This window comes from Protopterus annectens, chromosome 13.part0 (assembly GCF_019279795.1).
Source record: "Protopterus annectens isolate FY-2018-M chromosome 13.part0, PAN1.0, whole genome shotgun sequence".
NCBI lineage: Eukaryota > Metazoa > Chordata > Ceratodontiformes > Protopteridae > Protopterus > Protopterus annectens.
The window spans coordinates 546,726,606-546,747,942 of NC_056747.1; the positions used below are offsets into that span (position 1 = coordinate 546,726,606).

The 21,337-nt window shown below is 37.9% G+C and overlaps 1 protein-coding gene across 2 annotated transcripts in view; it reads left to right on the top strand.

Annotated features, from left to right (window-relative positions):
* Positions 1-3,294: 3,294 nt before the first annotated feature.
* The window catches only part of LOC122787461 (protein spinster homolog 2-like), a 792,211-nt gene continuing 774,168 nt past the window's right edge, over positions 3,295-21,337 (top strand). Inside the window, exon 1 of one of the 2 annotated variants that reach the window (XM_044054193.1) lies at positions 3,295-4,924. In XM_044054193.1, the coding sequence (XP_043910128.1) occupies positions 4,666-4,924 (259 nt within the window). In that variant the 5' untranslated portion in view covers positions 3,295-4,665. The remainder of the gene's footprint in view (positions 4,925-21,337) is intronic. The other variant, XM_044054194.1, reaches the window with a different exon arrangement.

Below are 21,337 nucleotides of genomic sequence, written 5' to 3' on the forward strand. Positions count from 1 at the left end.
GGTGAGGCAAAGGCTGTAATTGTCTTTAAGAGGGGTGGTGATAACATTTCTCCAGTGATACAAGAACCAAGGGTAGATATTGTCAGGTCCAGATGGTGAGCTCACATAAATCTCTTCAAGTAGAGTTAAAAGTTGCTTAGAGGTAGTTTTGGAAATGTAAAAGGTGGAATGAAATCAGCAGGGGCTAGGTTGTCTTTGTTGTTTGACTGCATTATGAAAAGGTGAAGATGTGGCAAGGCTTGAGAACTCTTGGAGGAAATCTGAAGGTGTAAGATTACCAGATGGGCAGTGTATGTACTCTACGGTGGCTAATTCATTTGGGGAGGATATTCCTCTTAGTTTGTTGACTTCCTGACAGAAATGTTTAGGGAATGAAGAAGGGAAAATTGTTTAGATTGTAGGTGTTTGGTTTTGAGTCTATGGGTGGCCTGTTTGATCAAGATGGTCCCAGTTGTCAGTTGAACATAGTGCAGTTTTCATGTGGATCCATGGGTCTAAAACCAATCAAAACAATCAGGGCCAGCAAGTTATTTTAGACAGCTTCCCCAATAGATAACTTGCCGTTTTGCTGGTTTATTACACTTTGTAAGTGTAACCGTCCATCTGGTTTAGCTACCTTGGTATTCTGGAGTACCCAAAGACACTAATTCATGTTTACATAAAGCTGCATTTACTACGGCTTGATTTCCAACAGTTATTCTTCTCATTCCTTGCGAATAGGCAGGACAACTGACTTAGCCATGCAAGGACGTTCAGTAAAGGTTATTAAAAGGACTGGTAGATGGGCATCTCAAGCCTATTTGCCCTATATTAGATAGTAAGATTTGTTATTTTGGGCCTACATATTATTGATTCTTGCTAGCCTAGTTACAGGCAGACTGCTAGTCTTGATTCTGGGACACTCTTCTTACACGTGCATTCACCAGAGCCGCAGCTCAATGAGGAGGTTTGTATTTGTTAACGGATCCTCACTTATAGAACAGCTGACCAGGCCTGATGTGAACTCAATTGCTGGCAATGCTACAGCAGCTTAATATGGGATTGGGTCAACAATATATCATCATTATTCATTTAGGAGGTAATGACATAGGTATGATTTCCAGGCTTAACTTGCTCCCTGTCATTATCAGAAATATTTAACTATTCAACAATTATACCCCAAGCTGCTGTTGGCCTAATCCTAGATACTTCCCAAATTATTTTGGCATTGAGCCTTTAAGCCCATAGCGGCAGAAACAGTACATACATTTCTAAATCACAGGACTGCTTGAAACTCTGTTTTAAGTTTTGCAGGCTTTGAACACTGGGATGTATCCTACAGAGATCCTATCTGGTATCAAGAAAACAGAGCACATTCTCTGACATGGGGTGTGATTTATTCAGCCTTGACTTTTTGTTATTCTTATAAGGCTTGTCCTTTTAGGATAATGTACACTTCTGGTTAAACTAATTCTTTGCTTATTGTATGCTAAGTTCTGTTTATTAAAAAAGGGGAGGGGGAGATTTTTCAGCAATCACGTTTACTAATATGACTGATGTATTGCATTTTTGTGGCTTAAGGTCAGAAAAGTTTTGTGGAACAGGCATTCTGGAGTGTCACTCTGGTGGGTGGTTGCAATAGCCCCCTTCTTTTTACCCCCCCCCCAATCTTTCCTGGGTCAGTTGACCCTTAATTAGATTAGGTTAGATCTTTCCAAGCTGCATCTTGTCAGTTGGCAGTTTAGCAAAGGGGACGTTTCAGTATGTCAGTCTGGTATAGGACAGCCCAGAGAAGACTCGGTGGGCTGTCATGCTGTCTATTCATAAGGGCTGTTCAGTTATTTGGGTTAGCATATGTTGTTATGAGTTACTGCACAGTATAATGGCAATGAAATGATAACTTCAACTATGGCAATTTTGGATGTTTGTTTGAACACACTGGTTGAAAAATCTATTGTTCATGGTGTTGTTATAAGACAAAACAGAGTAAGGGGACAGGACTATTTTACATTTAATATTTCATGAATCTACAAAGTGACAACAATTTATAAAGCATCAAGTTGCAGTTTGTTGTCTACTAAAGAGAATATGCTGTTGCACATTACTGCAATATTGTTTCACTTAACTCAGATCAAATAGACACACAAACACACGCACGTGTAGAGTAATTCAGAAAGGCTTCAGTCGAACAGATTAAAAAATATTTAAACACATTATAAAAATGCCTGTGTAATAGCCAGCCTTGTCAACATCTGACATGGACAGTGGACACCTTTTTTGGGGTCCAAAAAGGCACAGTTGAGTACAAAACTCTGAAAGCTGTGGGAGCTACATGGCAGAAAACTAAATATTTTCATTGGTTCTCATTTTCAGTTTGATTCATAGTTTCAACCGCAAATAGGCAAGAAGGAAGCACGGAAAGGCATGAGACAGGAAGGGAAATGCAGCAATGAAAAGAAAACTTTGAACATGTCAGAGTGGTCTTTTGCCAGGTATACCAAATAAAATCTATAGAGTTAAATGGGAAGACAATTAAAAGCATAAGCCGCTTCCTTAATCTATTGCCTGTATACTTACCTTCCTATGTCCTACCCCCATGCTGTTAAAAACTATGCTACTGCCAAATAGATTTGTGTTTACACTTGTGTGTCAGGACTTTAACCAGGGGTTTCCAGTGAAAATGAGAGATGGGGTTCAATGGGACTAACTATTTAACAAGTTTTGATTAAAACAAAAAACATATCTGAAATGGAAAGCGTAATTTATATGTATTATGCAAATACACTCGCATGTATTTATTTATAAGCGCAGTTTTCATGAAGTGAGTCAAGTTCCTGTAAAGGAATAAATTGCTTTTGGCTAGGGGAGGAGGACAGGACACAGGTTCATACAGCAAACTCTTTACATACACTCCAGTGCCAACAAACACTAGTACAGTAAAACCAGTATAAAAAATATCTTCTCAAGTAAAGGACACACACACACACACACAATCACGCCGAGTGGTGTCTGATAGTATACAATCTGCAACATTAAATCGTTATCTGAACAGAATAAGAACATTAAAATAATGGAATATTGTATGAACTGCAGAAGCATACAACGACAGAAGAAGGAATAAACACTGCCTTCACTCTACCCCCTTTCCACTATTTGGAACTTTGCCCTTTAAGGATGCTGTTTCTTTAACACCAAACCTCAGCGTCTTGCTCCCCAGAGGTGCTGATTGAACACGGTATTCGTGAATTGCCACTTAATCATCATCACCTTTAGGAGCTTGTGCAATACTTAAGGTAGTGATTTAGATGTTCTAAAATGTGATCACGTTAATGAAAGCTTAGGATTGCTAAACAATTAGATACTGACCGTGCACAACTGTGCCATTATTTTCATAGAGCCGCAGCGTTTATTTTCCCATAGGATTTTGCACTATATACAGGGCAGGTTTTAATTAAAAAAAGTCACAATCATGGTCTACAATACCTGTTTAAACTAGACTACAGAGCACTTGTGCTTGTTTCCAGCTCTGCAAACGGTCAATTGATTTTTGATCTGGCCATCTCACCGAAGACACACTACCTCTAGTCCCCAGAGAGGGTGACACAACGACAGAAGGAGAGGAGAAGGTACCTCTGTGTAGAGGGGGCGTGGGGTTCCCATTGTTTGCATGTATACTGGGGGAGGTACCCTCCTCCTAACGTGCTGCAGTTATACCTTTAAATGCACTTGCTCTGGCTGCTGCATTCGTCCTCACTTGCTATGAATGCTGATTTGTGGTGCGCTCTTCAGGTCTTCTCTCAGCTGTCATTTTTCGCATTGCACACACAAGCGAGGCAGACACAATTACACACGGTGACATAAGGAGGAGTTGGAACTCAAGAAAAAAAATTATATATTTTATGCAAAGCAAGGCACACCCGAGCCTTGGCAGACGGTAGCTTGGAATAAGCAGCTGCTGACACTGGAGGCTTTGGACTGTGAAGCTCGGGGCTACAGAAGACTAGGAGCAGGAGCTTTTTACTTTGATGGTTTGTGCATGTTTTCAAGATTAGGAACGTACACAGTCCTTCGTTCAGAGGGGAGGAAGACGGGAAGTGTTTGAATTGCAGTGATATTGTAAAAGGGACAGATGTTGCGGTAGCTCGGACCTACTGCGGAACCAAGATTGGGACCTTAAAAATCAGCAACAACACAAAGACGGTGGCTAGGACGGGAAGGACTCATTTCACCAGTGACAACCAAACCAGTTCAAGCATTGGGACCTACAGGAGCACTTGGATCGGTACCGGGAAGTTGTCATTTACAGGGTCTAGAACAGGAAGAATTCCAAGCCCTGGAAGTGGGGTCCGTATTGAGAGGTTTGTCAGCAGTGACCAGGGGTGCAGTAATCAGATTGGGGGGATTTATTGCACAGACCCTGGGACTGGGGCGTCAGGCAGCTCCTGGAACGGGAGAAGCCACTGGGCTGAAAGCTACGGAAGGAGCCCTCCTCGTGTTAGAACCGAGGGAGGGAGTGGGAGGTTTGATCGTTGGCAGCGCCCCGAGGTACGTTTGACTGGCTACTCGGCGCGGAAGGACCAGTGGCAGGACCGCCGCTGCTGCGGCGGCGGGGGTGGTGCGAGCGCTGCCGACTTTGGGGGTCGGACGCTCGGTACCTCCGTACAAGGCAGCCCCTGCCGGGGGACTATGTGTGGTGGTAGTGGCGAGGAAGAAGAAGAGACCGAGATCCAGGAGTGCAGTGTCAGCAGCGCTGAGGAAGTGCGCACACTATCTGGCAGTATGGTGAGCGGCACTGGCCCCGATGGACATAAAACCAATGGTGAACTTCCCTGCCAGCCCCCCAGCCTCCCTTTTGTGGGAGAACTGCTGCGCTCCCGGGTGGCTGCAGCCACCATCCTCAGCATCGGCAACGTTCTCAACTACCTGGATCGCTACACTGTGGCAGGTAAGCGTACTACACGACTTGTGTGTATATGTGTGTGTGTGTGTGTGTGCAGAGTAAAGGGTGCCTGCATTTCCATTCACACTGCTAGAGAAAAGCGGGAATGGCGAATGGATGATTTTTGTTCCTTTTTACTGCACTTTAAGGCGCTGATAAAAAATAATAGATTCAATGAAAGCAGTTTTTTTGACCGATAACTCGCAAAATGTGTGTGTTTCTGTTTATGGTTGTGTGTGGGTACGTGTAAATGCCGCATGTACTTTGTCGCTTTCTTTTTATTAGGGCACTACATGTAGGAATCAGCTCTTCTCTTCCCTGTTTAGAGACAAAAAGTGGTACCACAACGATTTCTGCATATTGCATTTAGAGTAATTCCCAGGTCAGTTCATGAAAACGAAGTTTCATTATTTAAGTTGTCATAAATCAGTGACCTTGTTGGTGGCTGTTGGGTTATCTATGATTCTGCTGCTGGAACAAGCTGTGTCTGAACTGGTTCTGACAGAAAACCGTTTCATTTTGACAGTGGGGCAGGGTAAATATTTTGGTATGACTGAGCAATGATTTCTGGCGCTTGGACATTTGCACCTGAAGAAGGAGATGTTGTTGTTGTCTAGAAACAAGGGTGGTCACTGCAGGAGGCTTGTCATTAGCTGTGACTACTCTTTGGTTGTGGGGGACTGTCATCTGCTGGGAGATACTATCTACAGGGAGAAGGGGAGGCTCACATCGATGAAAATGTACAGAAGTGCATTGTTTCTTACCCCTGTAAACGGGACGATTTTTATATAACTCTGTTATGCTCCATGGGTTCTATCACGGGTCATCACCATTTCGCAAATAATTAGTATTCTTTTCACCTGTAAGTTCCAAGAAGCTTTGACACTTAGTATTTGACAAAGTGGTTTTATAAATGATTGCTATTTTGGTTCCTTTTATCCACTGAAAGCAAATTTGTGGGTGTGTTTAAGAGCTGTAATACTGTAAATGCAAGTTAATAACAAGGCAGCATTTTTTAACCACAAAGAGCTTAGTAGCATGTGTAACAAAAACAGAAAACAGTGCCCAGCAGGACGGAATACACAGTCAAAAGTTAATAGCGTGAATATCATCTTACCTTTACAGTTTTACTGCATCCAAAATGAATCGCAAAACTTGACTTTCATTACTTATACGTGAAGGGAGTCTAATATTTCTAGTATTAGTAATGCTTGCATAATTGATAGAAAGTGATATACAATATAGTGTGTGTGTCTGTGTGGCAAATTAATGATTTGAGTCAATGAATTACTACCATCAGTGTCAAAGTTTTGCCTCTGTAGCATCCAACAACGACAATTATAGATTTGCTTTCCACGTACTAAGTTACTAAGAGCACAACTAACAGGGCACACTTTTGCAAATGTATAAGAGCTCCAGCTGTTTTGGAAGTGGTGAGGAAACAAATGAATATCGTCTGCCAGATCATCAAACCAGTCGTGTCAGTGTTTATTGCTGTGGATATAGAATAGCAAAATTATTTATTTTGATTTCTAATGCAAACATAGCATGCACAGTATCATAGCAGGTGTCTTTGACCCAGAAGACACTGATCTCTTGGAGAATACAGGTGATAGTCTTCAGTTAATGTTTTGCTTTGGACAGAGAAAGCCACTTACTTAGCTGAGAAGTGTATGTCTCTTGTTCTGTATATGTTTTTATATTTAAAATGTGTAGCTTTCTAAGAATTTGTTCTATGGAAGAGTTATTAAGTTGTGTCAAAGAGGGCATCTCTGGGGACTGTAAAAGTTTGTGTCTGTAATGTGTGCTGTTGGTATGATGTGTGATGCTATTCTGGTCATTCAGCAACCAAGTTCAAATACTGTATACGTAACGAAAATGGTTGGGTTATAAGAAGAATTTAAAATTGTTGTTCTGGTCCACTAACAAAAAACACTGGAACACAATGGTGATGAAATACCTTCATAGAGCAAGCACAGGTTTTACAATTACTTATGTCTGTCCAGGTGTTTTTTGGTCAGGCTCTGTGATTTTAAATCTGCTTCCAAAACTGATATTTTGATGTAGGAAGGAGGTTTTAGGTTAGTGAGCCCACTAATATCCACCAAAATGTTCTTTGCTGTTTAGTATTTGCAGTGCACAAGTTTTCTGTCATATGTGTTGTTAAATATTTGAGTTTGCTAAATGAAGACTAGCATTTGTGAATCAGCAGAGCTGTACCTGGAGGTGTAAGTGCTTTTGCATTTCTGTATGGTTCACTGTCCGATCCCGCGGGACAGCACTGGCAGCATGGATATTTGTGTCCTAAATAAAATGAAGCATGGGACTGGCAGCAAAGATTTAGAGACCGAATGATTCCTGGGAAACAGCCAATGGACTGTGGGCTTCTCTGCAAGAATTCAGTACCTAAAACGTGAAACTCATTTTTGTGTGTGATGGTATAGTGTGTATGTATGCATGTATGTATGTATTTAATTGGGGTCCATCTGGTAGTTAATACAGAGGGTTAAGGCTACGAGCTGTTAATAACCGTTTTTGTGTAATCCAGGCTTTGATTCCTTCAGCTTCCAAGATCTGTAGGAATCAGATTATATCCCAACAAATAAATATAAGTAAATACCTGTGCAGGTATATTTAATTGTCTCATTTACCTGATGAGTCTAGGATCCTTGCATGCTAGGAAAAAGAAACTGAGACAAATATGTAAACTGTATGTTGCTTTTCTTAAAAAATATATAATCTAAGTGGGCATACATTAAATTGGTTTAGAGGGTGTTAAATGTAAGATTTGCAGGACAGCTTGTTATGTAAGATTTTGATGTGAAAATTTATATTGCAGATGCATAAACAGAAATACACCCCCCCTTTTTAAAATATCATGTGTTCTTTCACTGAAAGATCATGCATATGAAAATATATACAGTATTGCTGCAAATGTGCTTCATGTCTTTATGCTGCAATGGACCATGAAGTATGAGACTTTCAATTATGATGGTGGTCTCTAGTTTGACTGGTTTTAAGATGTAGTGTAATGTTTGTATGTTACCTTTTCCTCTCTTGAAATATGTATATTAAGAACACATGACCAGCGACCATTATGATACACCATCCTAAATATACCCGTTATTTATTTTTTCTCTTTATCTTATGTTTTTATATGCAGTTGTTACTGTTTTATTTTCTGGTCCCACTGACAATGGTCAATGCTTAGCAATGTCAACCTGGTTAACACAATAAATAGTGTGATGTAGGTGAAGGTAGTAGGGCTCAAATAAACTTTCTGGGGGATCCAAAAATAGTGAGAAAATGTATTAATTGATTTGAATTTAACTAGGGTGAAGTCCTCATCAGACCAATTTCAATCTAAGCCCAGATTAGGAACACATGGGGCAGAGTTAAAGCAATTTTGGACTGATGAGGATAGGAATTACCGTGCATTAACCATTAAAACACTAATTTGAGAATCCCACTGCAGTTGAAGCCACACTAAGTAAGTCTGGTTTGAAAACACTTTGGAAAGATTTTAGTAAAACCATATAAAAGTAATAAATAATGCATGCAAGCTTTCATCTCATTCGGTACCTCATTGAACAGTTAAAATTAACTATTACAACCATCATATAAATTACTAATTAAAACTGCATACTTGGGTTTTATTGGAACTTTTTATTTAATCCTGGCAGTAAATCTTCCCTTAACAAAGAACAGAAGTATTTCATACATTTAAAAATAAGTGATGACACCACCTTCCTTTTTATTTGCAGTAATTATTTCTAATGCAGAGTGCTTAAAACCTTGACCAAAATGTCTCTTGTATCTTTGTATAATGTATTGGCAAACACTTTCTCTCTTACAGTAGATGCATGCTCTATGAATGAAATTGTTTGAATAAAAACTGTTAAAATAACCTGACAAATTAAATAGAAAATGTAATGTTTATGAATTCATTATCCTGTTACTTAGAATTAAAACTGATAGAAATGCGATCACTGTTATCACGTGATTTTAATTCACTGTGGTTATGATGAGTGTTTGAACCATCCAATGAAGTGTATAAATTGAAAGCTTATCTACTATTTATGGATTTGTTTGGATTGATTTTAATAACATTTTCCCAAAGTATTTCCGAATCAGTGTTTTTAAGCCTTTAGTTGTTTATAAAAGGTTTCAGTTTATCTGTTTGTTGGCACTTTAATTATTTTATGAGCTTTAAGTGAAGTTATATTTTAATGAAAAAAGGTAGTATACAGGGATGAAATAAAATTAGAAATATAAAGGGATAGTTATTTAACAGAACCCTTTAACCAGGTGATGCTATGAACCCCTCACCAACTGGTTAAATAAGATCTGCAACTGATCTAGTAGATGAGAAGAAATATATCAACAAAATGATCTTCAGCTGTAATTTAATGTTCATTTTTGTGTTTTTTGCACTCGTGAGTTTTTGTTTTTCTAGCACTAGAGAGTAAGCCAATTATGAAATAAAGAGAAGGACTTGAGTGAGTGTGGAGTTCAAGGAAAATATTTATTTTCCTGTTTTTTTCTCGGTGTAGAATAAACATTGAACTTATATGAATCCCTGCATATGTAATGGCTAGATGAATGCAACAAAACATGTAAAATTATTTTCCTACCACAATCATTAGAAGATATTTATCACAAAATTTTAGTTGTGTGTGTGATAAGTGGCAATAAGTGTGGTGTATACATTATGCTCATCTGTGTGCACATGTAGGTTTGTCTCCTTTACTATGGATAACAAGTTGGAAACTATGTAGAAAATGAGGATTCAACTGCATTTTTATCCAGTCATGAGCACAGAAAATTAACTGGTTACCCTTTAAAGTGCTAATATCACTGCTGCTCTGTCATTTATGTCTGCTGACCAGTTTTATCTCTATCAGCACCTTGATTTCTTTTTTTTTGTCATGACTGGTACAATTTTGGAGATATAACTTGGCTTAATGGTCAAGTATATTACCAAATACTCGTTCAAAACTTAGTAGATTATTGACCTCTGCTTAAGGACATTTTCATGCTCTTCACTGGCTACTGTTTGTATGGTGACTTCTGGGAAGGAGGCATATTTTCAGTATGGCTATGTATAACTAACTCCGCCTTATCCCCCATATCTCAATAACTGTCCATCTGTGTTGTTTCTACCATTAGGATCAATGAAGATGTCCTTACCGACACTGCTTACACTCTGTTTGACGTGTGCTGGTAATGGAATGCTGTTAATACCTCCTAAGTGTGTTTTTGTGTGTATAACTAACTAAAGTGGTTCTGCTTCTAAGCTACTTTGGTACATTCTAGTAAAGCATACTCCTATGCCAGCTACTCCAATTTCCCCCTCACTAGCTAGGCGAGAAGTGTTTTATACTGTGTTTCTATTTTGTATATATACTGACAATGCTGATTGCATATTAGCATTGTGCTTAATTTTTGAATAGTAACATTTCATTTTTCATGCAGATGTTTTAAGCTTGCAAAGTATGTCTTTAAAAAAACTGCTGTCTTTTGCCAGCTTCTTCTTTTTATCTTAGTAGTTCTAGTAAGACACTTGCAAAATACAAGAAGATGCCAATATACTCTTGCTCTACAGGTAAATACCACTCTAATATACATGTTACTGTAATGGAAAAATGATAGCTGTACAGTTTAAGATTATAATTTCTTCATTTACTGTCATCAGTAATTGGTTATTTCAGTGTGTCAAGTTAGCAAATAATAATGAAATGTGGGACATGACCACTAGGGGACACACTGGCCTTATGGCTTGATGTTTACTATCCTGATTATCAGGAAAAGCTGCATTCTGTTTTATTCCTAGCTTGGTGCCTGAGTCTTTTTTTTTTTTTTTGCAGTTTTATAATATTAGATTAAATAGAACATTTTACATTTACAAAGATCATCTCTGCAGTTGTTGCTTTTTCACAATGGAATGTAGCTGTATCTCCAAAAACATTTCAGTTATCTTATTTAGTTGCACACCTGCCTGTACTTTAATTAGCAGGAGATGTTGAAAAAAAATGGATTCTCTTTGTATTTTCTTAGTCACATATCAGTCTGCCCGCAAACCAATACTTTAGTTCTTTTTCCAAAAGCCATGATAGATCTTGTCCATTGGTACACTTTAGCACTTCAGGGTAGCATCACATTGTGTAGCGGTCTGCAGGCTGTCTGAGTGGGAACAGGCTAACTGGTTGTAAAGAACCTGCAGGTGCCATGTTCCAACTAATAAGACCAAGAACTGGTCCTTGGGTCCCTTGGAACTTTTGTAGCTTTACAGCAGGTGAAAATGATGCTTTTTTACATGTACATCTGATTCCTGTCCCTTAAAGGAAATGAGGCAAGCCTCAGTAAGAACTACCAGTAGAGACCCAATCCTCCAAAGGCAGGCGTCCTGTCTGGTGGACCCCAGCCATAAACAAACTATACAATAGAAGGAGGAAGCTACTACATGATAGAGCAAAATCCCAAAAAGGGAAGGCATCTCTGATCAGTATTAGCAAAAAACTACGGGCACTCATAAAATCGTCTTAAGGCCAGCTTTGAGAGAAAAATTGCACAGGACACTAAGTATAATCACAAGGCTTTCTTTAGTTATGTTAGGAACCTGGGTGGGAATTCCCAGATATGCTCAGAATTGGTCCAAAATGACAAAAAATACACCGAACCCACAGACATTGCCAACGTCCTAGCTGACAGGTTCAGCGCAAACCCCCACCCTCCCCAGCAAAAGGGCAAATATATATCCCAGCAGAGTGCTGCCCCCCTGACATCTCAGATGCTCAGGTAAGAGCAGTCCTCTCCAAAGCAAAAAACACAGCATCAATGGGACCAGACGGTGTCCCGGGCTGTGTCCTACATGAACTCCAAGAAGAGCTAAACCCAAACATAAAACTACTGTTCAATCTCAGCCTTACTACAGGATATGTACTCAAAGAGTGGCGTACAGCAACAGTGGTCCCTCTCCACAAAGGTGGTGCCTCAACGGATCCTGGAAACTATTGCCCCATAAGCCTGACTAGCTTGGTCTGCAAAGCTATGGAAAGGATCATTATGGACCTCATAAATAAAGATATTGGGAACCTACAGACACTGGATCCTACCCAGTTTGGCTTTGTTAAGGGCAGATCCTGCTTCTTAAACCTGGTCGATTTCTTTGAAACAGTCACCAAGGCCATTGACGAGGGGAAGGTGGTCCACACAGCCTACCTGGACCTCGCAAAAGCCTTCAATACAATACCCCACTCGGGCATTATAGATAAGCTCACCAGCTTAAATATAAACCCCTATGTCACTAGATGGGTTGCAAACTGGCTCAAGGACAGAACCCACATGGTTAGAATTGCTGGAGCCATGTCAGACTCCAAACCAGTTACAAGTGGCATCCCACAAGGCTCAGTCCTGGGACCTCTCTTGTTCGGTATATATTTCTCGGAGGTACAGGCCAACACGGAAGGACTGTGGCTGACCAAGTTTGCAGATGACTGCAAACTAGGCGCCATAATTGACTCTCCAGCCGACACAAGCATCCTACAAAAGGGCCTCATAGAAACAGACAACTGATGCCAGAGCCATGGCCTCAATCTAAATGCCAAAAAGTGTATAGTCATCCCCTTTGGCAAAAACAAAGTGCCCAAACAAAGTGCCCACAAATTACCACATAGTTGGTAATCCATTAAGTACGGAAGAAGTAATTAGGGACCTGGGGACCCAAGTTGATAGCAATCTCTCATTTGACAACCAAGTGGCCAAAGTGGTTAGAAAAACATTTTATATAGCCCACCTAATCATGAAGGGATTTACATCTAGATCAGGGGAGGTCATCGTGCCTCTTTACTCATCCCTCATCAAGCCCATAATTGAGTACAATGCCACTTTTGGGATGTACCTTACCAGACACCTGCAGCAACTGGAAAGACCCCAAAAGTACCTCAACAAGAGGATCAAAGGGCTCAAACAGATGCCATATGCTGCCCGGTTAAAGAAACTACAGCTCTACTCAGTGGTATACCGCCTGCTCAGAGGCAATCTGTGCCTGACGTATAAAGCCATGTCCAACCCGGAATTAATGGACATGCTGCACCTCAGAAAATCCAAATCCCATCGAGCTACGTGCTAGAGAGACTTGAACCTCAGCACTGAAATAAATAGGACATGCTGGAGGGACAGATTCATAACCCAGAGGCTCCCTTCACTCTGGAATAAAATCCCAGTCCAGGTTAGGCAGAGTCCCTCATTGACTCTCTTCAAGAGGAATCTTGATGAGTGGGTGGGAGATCATAGGTTTACCCCGGGTATCACTTCTGTGTCACTGTTAGACAGAGGCACAGTATACTAACCTTGAGAAAGGGCATAGCAAAATTCATTTAAAATGGGTGGCGAAAGCCAAACACACTCTAGCTAGGCTTATAAATATCCTAGGGCAGATAGCCTAGTGTGAACCTATGAACCTATTACATTATTTACAAAACTACCTTTTACTATAGCACTGTTAACTAAAGTAAGCAATCTGTGAATCTACATTTATTTACAGCCAGATTTTCTAGTCAAAAATTTGTGCTGTATTTTATATAGTTTATACCTTGTAAACAGACTTTTTACTTTGTGATTTTTTTTTTGATTTATTAAGATGTAGACGGAACTAGCTTCTTGGGTCTTCGCAAAACAAATACAAAATTCCCAGTAAAATTAGGATGGGCATGGGGCCTTCCTGAGTTCCATATTATATAGTTTGATGACATTCTAGGGAAAGATTTATCACAATTCATGATATTTGCATTTAAACACAGCATCAATGTTTCTATAATAACAGCAATAGTAATTATAATAATATTTTTTTATTTGATATTTCTTTGCCAGGGAAGTTAGAATTGGCAAGAAACCATTTTCAGCAGAGACCATGGGAAGAAAATCTCCACAGAATACAAATTACAAAAGTAAATCGGTATCGCTCACAGTAAAATATACAATGTTAAGTAAGAATATTATAAATATGAAACGCACCCATAGAAAATATATGAGATAAATGCATTTGAGATAAGTATGAAAGAAAAATAAACAGTATACTAGATAAATGCAAACTGAGTATGAAAAGGAAAAATGGTAATATTGAAGGCAGAGGATAAAGGATTTCCACTGTAGAGTCGCCCATAAACATCCACATCAAGATGGGAGTCTGCGTGATGTGCGCTCTTTCTTCTTGTGTTATGACTAGTATTTTGCAAAAGGTATTTGTCTTACAAGTTGATGTCTTTTGCACATGCTCAAAATATAATGTAAATACTGTCAAGTATACACTCTGTATATCTACTGAAATCTAATTAGCACACCAATGCACTCTTTTATTTGCCCTTTTTCCAGCTGAGGGGGAAAATTAGCCCTATTAAGCACAGCAAGATGATGGTTCCATCTATGTAAGGTAGAAAGATGGCTGACTATGAGCATAGTTAATGTGAATCATTTTTCATCAGAAACATTCTTGGCTGTTTAGCTGTTTAATGCCAGCAAAACTCAGGGTATATCAAACTATTTTTCCAACCACAAAGTGATAGGACTAGTTACATAAAATGTATTTTAGAGGCAGTATTTTGTTACACATCGCATATGGTACTGGCTTGCATGGCTGGGCTTCTAGGTTTGAAGCCCATCAGTCCCTTTTCATCTGATATTTAGGAAAACTCATTTAACTTCCATGTACTACTGAGTCACCCCTAGAAGAGTGCTCTAGTCCCAGTCAACCAAATTAGTTAACAAAATGAACCCCAAGCTGGTGTCCCAAGCATAGCTGAGTCTTTATGGGGCTTCATACAGAATGACAGCTGCAGTTTGTCTTAAGAGTATAGACATTAGCCATTTATGTATCTCTATCAGGCGCTATCGTATTTTAGTAGTCATTCTGCTGAAATGTGTAGGTTTTGTTTTTCAAACTTTAAATCTTCCAAGAGAAAGCAATGTGAAGTACTATATAATGTTTTACTATGTAGCTTGAATTGTTTTGGATATGGAAATGTTTTCATTTTCTGACCCTTAAACAACTTATTAACATACATCAGCCTCCTTTTCTGAAATCTCTACAAGTAATTGGATGTATCAAGGAACATGCTGGATTTCGAGAACAGCCCTGTGAATCCAAGTCAGTCATGATTGTTTGTATAAGCCACTAATGGCGAAAGTAGTTTCAACCTTTTACCCACTATGAAAGGGGAGATTGCAGGAGTAGACCCCATAAAGAATGGGGTGTCAGAGTCGAGCTACCTGGAGAAGAAATTTAAATTTATGATTGACACATATTTTGCATTTGTTGTTTTGTTGAACATTTCATGGCACATTGTCAGTATTCATGAAAACTAAAAGTTAAATATCAACCACTTTTTGTCAGATTGAAATACTTTGGCCTAAATGTTTTTGATCATTTTCATATATCTTATGGTCACTTAATTTTCTCATGTTACCCTTCAAATCCAGATCATGCAACAGACAGTTTTTTTTACTTTGCTCTGTTCATGTCTTACCTGTAACTTTTGGTTAAGTATACATAATAGTGAAATATTGTTTGACCATTCTATAATGTGATTCCTGACTGATGAGCAATATTCTTGTTATATGATAAAAATATCCCCTCACTGTAGTCTTTCACTAGTCTGTCACTGAAAATAATGTGAGATATACCATTTGTCATAAAAATTATAGTAGTTAATACATCACTGATATATTCAGCTGTGCAGTGTATAACTAAGTTCATCTTAATGAAAATATATAGACTCCACTTTCAAGTCGCAGGTCTTTATCAAAGGCAAAAGTCTGAACAAACCTTGTCTGCACATCTCTGCACAAGATGCCTTACAACAATGAAACCTTTAAGCAGTGTAATATGACAGTCTTTTAAGGGGCTGAAAGTGTAGTGTTAGCTGTCATCGGGTAGCACAGTCGCCTTTGCTGCTGGGAAGATACGAAGGTTGGATTGTATTCCACACGGAGTGATTTAGATTACAGTGCTGATGTAACAGTCCACCATGAAGAGGAGTGCGGCATTTCTGAAATGCAGTTAACCTGATATCCAATTTAGCAGACAGACATTAAAACTCCATTGCCAGTTATCAGTAACACACAAAGTTCATTAGTAAACAGAAAAGCCACCTAATCTCTCCCCTGAAAAAGATGGCTTGACCCAGTGTTTCTCTATGAAATAAATGAAATAAAATAAGTAACCAAAGATAAAATGATATTTCTGTCAAAATAAAGCCATCTGAGACTTGAAGTGCAGATGTGTCTGTATTATACCAGACAATTTCATCTGCAATTTCAGTTAATTTCATCAGGTTTATTGTCCTAACATGTTAAACCAACTGAAATTACTGTAGTGCACAAATACGCATTCAGTAATAGTAGCTCATTGCAAAATCATGGTGGTTCTTACCTTCTTAGTTGGTTAAAACTTTGAGTTATACCTTCTGTGCTATCTGCTCCAGTTTACTTTAGGAAAGCCTTCATATCATTCTGCAATACCAGCACATCTTTGAGTAATTTAACCTGCACACACAACTTTTTTGTTATCTTATTATTGTGATATATTTTTTCTAATTTCACTGATTTATAAAAGCTGTCAGTTGATTCAGTAGTTTGTCAAAGATTTGTATAGACTAATTGTGCCAAGATTTCTTTGTAAACCATTACTAGATGATGTCCTGTCCTCATCTGTGACCTTTATATTCCAAACTATAGCGTACTTATCTGTAATGGGTAATTTTATAGAAGATTATTTTCTCTGCAAGTCAGAAGCAAAGCTGCCCAACATCACAAGCCTTATTTGTTTTTAGGTAACGGACACCATGCAGTAGACCATAATCCCATCCAGGGCTGGTTCTCTGATTTACATGCATTGATTGGGGGGATTGTATTTCTTCCTCATGACCCTGAATAGTTAAAGCAGGTACTGGAGAATGAGTTCATGAATAAAACAGATATATAATTCCTCTGTAGAGTCTATGGGCATTGCCCAATTACCCGATCTCTGTACAACAGGCCACTGCTGACTGGGGAGCAGTGTTATAGGTACTGTCCCTATCTGACTGATGTGGGACTGTATCCCCTCTACACCAGCTGTCTCCTGCCTGAAAGCCGTTTAACTTGAGTACCACCGGGATATGACCAGCTGCTGCTCCATGGAAGTACTGCTGCTAGTAGGTATCAGGTATTGTAAGTAATGCAGATAGTAAGCTAAATACTGAGTGTCTTCATAGTAAAGTTTTTATGCATCAAAACAGCTTGTTGCACATGCCCATAATAGTAGGAAAATAATATAAACATAAATCACTGTTTGATAGACTCCCGATTTAAAGTTACATTTTTTTTCAGAATGCCAGGCTGCATTTTAGAAAGGGTCTGTATTCTGAAAACTGTGCCCAATTTCAAACATCTTGGATACACTCCTGCTGTTAGCTTTGGAAATAAAACTGCTGGTTTTATTTTTTTCAGTTACTGAAGCACTTGGAAGAAGTAAAAATGTTCTTTTGCTGAAGAATGACAGAAACTCAGTTTTCTGTACCCCTGATTAAATTCATGCATACATTTTTAAAATGGAGATACTATAAAGCTTCTACTTACCCTCACAGTGATAAAACTACCAAGGCTGGACATAATATTACTGTACCTTACTAAGAGAACTCTGCAGGTTTAAAATGTATCAGTAGTTATGTAGATGACTTGGCTGTTGAATTAGGGCAACACAGTCTAGAAACTAGGATCATTTATTTTATATGGTTACCAAGGTACTATAGCAACCAAAAAAAGATCCTTGCATACCAGATCAGGTTTACATTGAAATATATTGCTTTATAGTAATTATAAAATTGGATAATTTTAATGGATTTAGGAAGGATTTAGGTAACTGGGTAGGGAAAAGAGCATTCGATCACTCCTCAATTGGTAAACTCTTTCAAAGCCTTAGTATGCTCAGAATTTGCTCTGTTGAACATTGAACATGTTTGGTACCCAACCCTAATGTTAATACTTTGCCTTTTCTGTCACTGCTGCATGTGTACCACTTCTTTCTCCCCACCAATTCCCAGACTGCATCCATCATCTTGTTTACAAAATGTCCAAGATTATTCTTCCACAACAAAAATCTAGTTACTACTGTATCTGAACAATAAAAAAATAAAATCCTGAAAGTCAATGTCAAAAGAAAATTAGAGTTTGTCTCGCTGAAGAAAACAGATGGTCTAAAATCCCATTTTTAAATATTCATTGAACTTTTGTTTCCAGGTAAGGGGTTCAGTAGAAACCCAATATTAGTTGCAAGGTAAATGATGACTATATCCTTGTTCAGCTCATCTCTGGTTTATTGATATGCAAAATATAGGATTAAACCAAGCATGGGACTGCAAGGGTAGCTTCTTAATATCCTCACAGATCAGTGTCAGATATAAACTCCAAAGTAAATAAGCCAATCATCAATAAATTAGAAATATAGCAAGTGAACTGTTACATTGTTTTGGCCTTACAAATCATGAAAAAGATGTACAACTCTATGATGTTGTACTTGGTTATGTTTGTTTTTTGCTTTGTTGTTCAATTTGCTTAAACAATTTGGGTAAAATATGCAATGTCAGTATTTAAGTTATATATGCAGTTCAATAAAACTAAATTGTTGTTCTAGGAAATTTGGATTTAGTGTTGAGCAATGTAATGATTGTAATCTTATGCCAGAAAGAAATGATGTATGGTAAACTTAAATTGACACTAAATAGTTAATACTTTAATAATTGAATCATGGTGAAGTATCTAGTAACAAACTGTCAAAAACTGATAATATTGCCACCAGTGCAGTAAAACCTCTTATTTATTGTATACATTTTGGCTATGCATAAACAGACCACACAGGAATAGTAAGAATAAAGAAAGTGATAAATTAGAGGAGTACTGAAGTGATGATTAAGTGCAAATAGTTATTGTAGAGGAGAATGGCTCCTGTACCCCCAGTTATGTTTCCTTTATCATATTATTGATATATAATTTGTAATGTACTTAAACTTTGAGTAAAGAATGGATATTGTTGATTAGCCAGCTCCATCACTGGCCCCCAAAAACATTGCTTAATGTATAAAGAATATTGTGTTTTATTTATAAAGAATATTGTGTTTTATTTAAGCATTGGCTAACAAATATTTAAATAAAGAGTTACTAAAATGCAATAAATGAATTTTAAGTTTTGCTTTAAGATTACACTGTACCTTTTAAATTAGGAACATAGGAAGTAATAGGCAAGCAATCATAAAGACCATGAGATACCTAGATATACATACCTTTATGCAGATACGCTTAAATGTTTGTGCCTCCCTTTTTAAGCATGTGTTAGTACGTACCTCCAAAATTCAGTAGGGCTGTACATGACAGATTGTCATTAATAAAGTAAACATAATTTAATTATTGATACATTTTGCATTGTCTTGTTGCAAATTTATTTGATGTGAAGCAATATTAACATTTGCGAAGTATTGATCAGTGACATTTTTATTTAATAAGTAATTATTTGGTTACCACATGTTAAATTAAGGAATAAGTAGTAACATTTAAATTACTGCAGCCATAATGCTTACTTTGCATTATAAAGATCAATTAGATTTACTATAAATTAATGATAGTGCAATTAAAGAAATCCATGCCGTATGTATTCTGCTGCATAAAAGTTCTTGATACTCCACATCTGATGACCTCTATTAAACTCGGAGATTTAAAGCTCAAAACTTCAAATATACAAATTGCTCTTCAATGTGTAAATGGCAGATATCTTACAAAACAAACAAACAAAATCTTAATACTGGAATTGGCCATTTTATAGGTAAAAAGTATAAATTCACAAATGTATATATGTCATCCAAGTCTACTCAAGATTATAGATTATATTTTACTATATTCATTGGTAAATTTTCCTTTTGTTTATATAGATTATATTTTAGTATATTCATTGGTAAATTTTCCTTTTGTTTAAACTGCAAACAATAGCACAAGTGACTTAAAGTGATAATGGCATACTTGGTTTACATATAAATCATAATTAAATAATTCTCTATAGTTAGAATGGTAAAATAATGCCTCTACACCCATCTTAAAACAGGTTTACAAAAGCATTGTTCTTCACAACATTTAATGCCATACAGAGAAAGCAGTCAGCAAGACAGTATTCATTGTTTTTGTAGAGTTTTTATTTTTGTAGTGGTGTGTTTGCTTTTATGGCAAACCCCCTTGTAATACAGGGTTTTAATATTTAAAATCAGTGTGCTTTACTTTCATAACAGTATGCATACAATATTTTTATTTATAAATTTAGTTCATGTGTAATATAGATAAAATAATACTTTTGTTTTGCGTATATGCATATTTCATACCATTACTGAATACATATTTTTCATCACGCTGAAACTTTTTTTTAACTTCAGTCTCAGTTTCTGCATATAGGTTCCTTACAGTTTGCTGAGTTTTTTTTTTTTTTTTTGGTAAAAAAGAGATCATTCCAGTGTTTTGTCAAAATAGGATATTTAACAGAGATTGTGGAACAGTAGGGTCAGCAAAGTTTCTCTACCTGTAGGGTTTTATGAGCTCAAGAATATTTAGTGATGCAGGAATGAAAAGGAGAAGGTAACACTTGCTGTCTGTAAAGGTACAGTGTTAACTGTATTTCCTTTTTGATTAAAATATTTCCAAGAATGTTGATATGATGCTTGTATATAATCTAGCTTTTTCCTCTCTCCCCCTATCTCTCTCTCTCCCCTCTCTCACACACACACACACACACACACACACACACACACACACACACACACACACACACACATATATAATCACTCCACAACAAGTACAAATATGACTCTGTCATTGTCCATGTTGGAGTGAATGACTTGAGATGTACCTCCATGGACTACATGAAAAGAGACATGGAAGAGCTCTCAGATCATGTGGCCCAGGTAGGTATGACCCTAGCCCTGAGTAGTATCCTGCCTTTGCCCAGGATGATACCACAGTATAAGGACAAAATGACTGATGTCAACAATTGGCTAAGCTTCTGGTGTCATTCAAAGGGGATCCAGTATCTGTCTGCCTGGGACGACATGATCGACAGACCATGATGCTTTGCCAGAGATGGTCTGCACCTCTTGCCCCTGGGATTCAGGTTACTGGCTAAGGCTCTTGACACCCCTATAGTGCCTTTTCTAGGCAAAGTTCAAAGGACAAAACCACCACCATAACCGGTACAAGCTTGCAAAATCTGAAGGTAATGCTACTCAATGCTAGAAGTCTAAACCGCAAAATGCACTCTCTCAAGGCATTCTTAAAATGGAGAACATCGATATCTGTGCAGTAACTGAGACCTGGTTCAAGGCTCCAGAGAGCACCCCTGCAATACCAGGT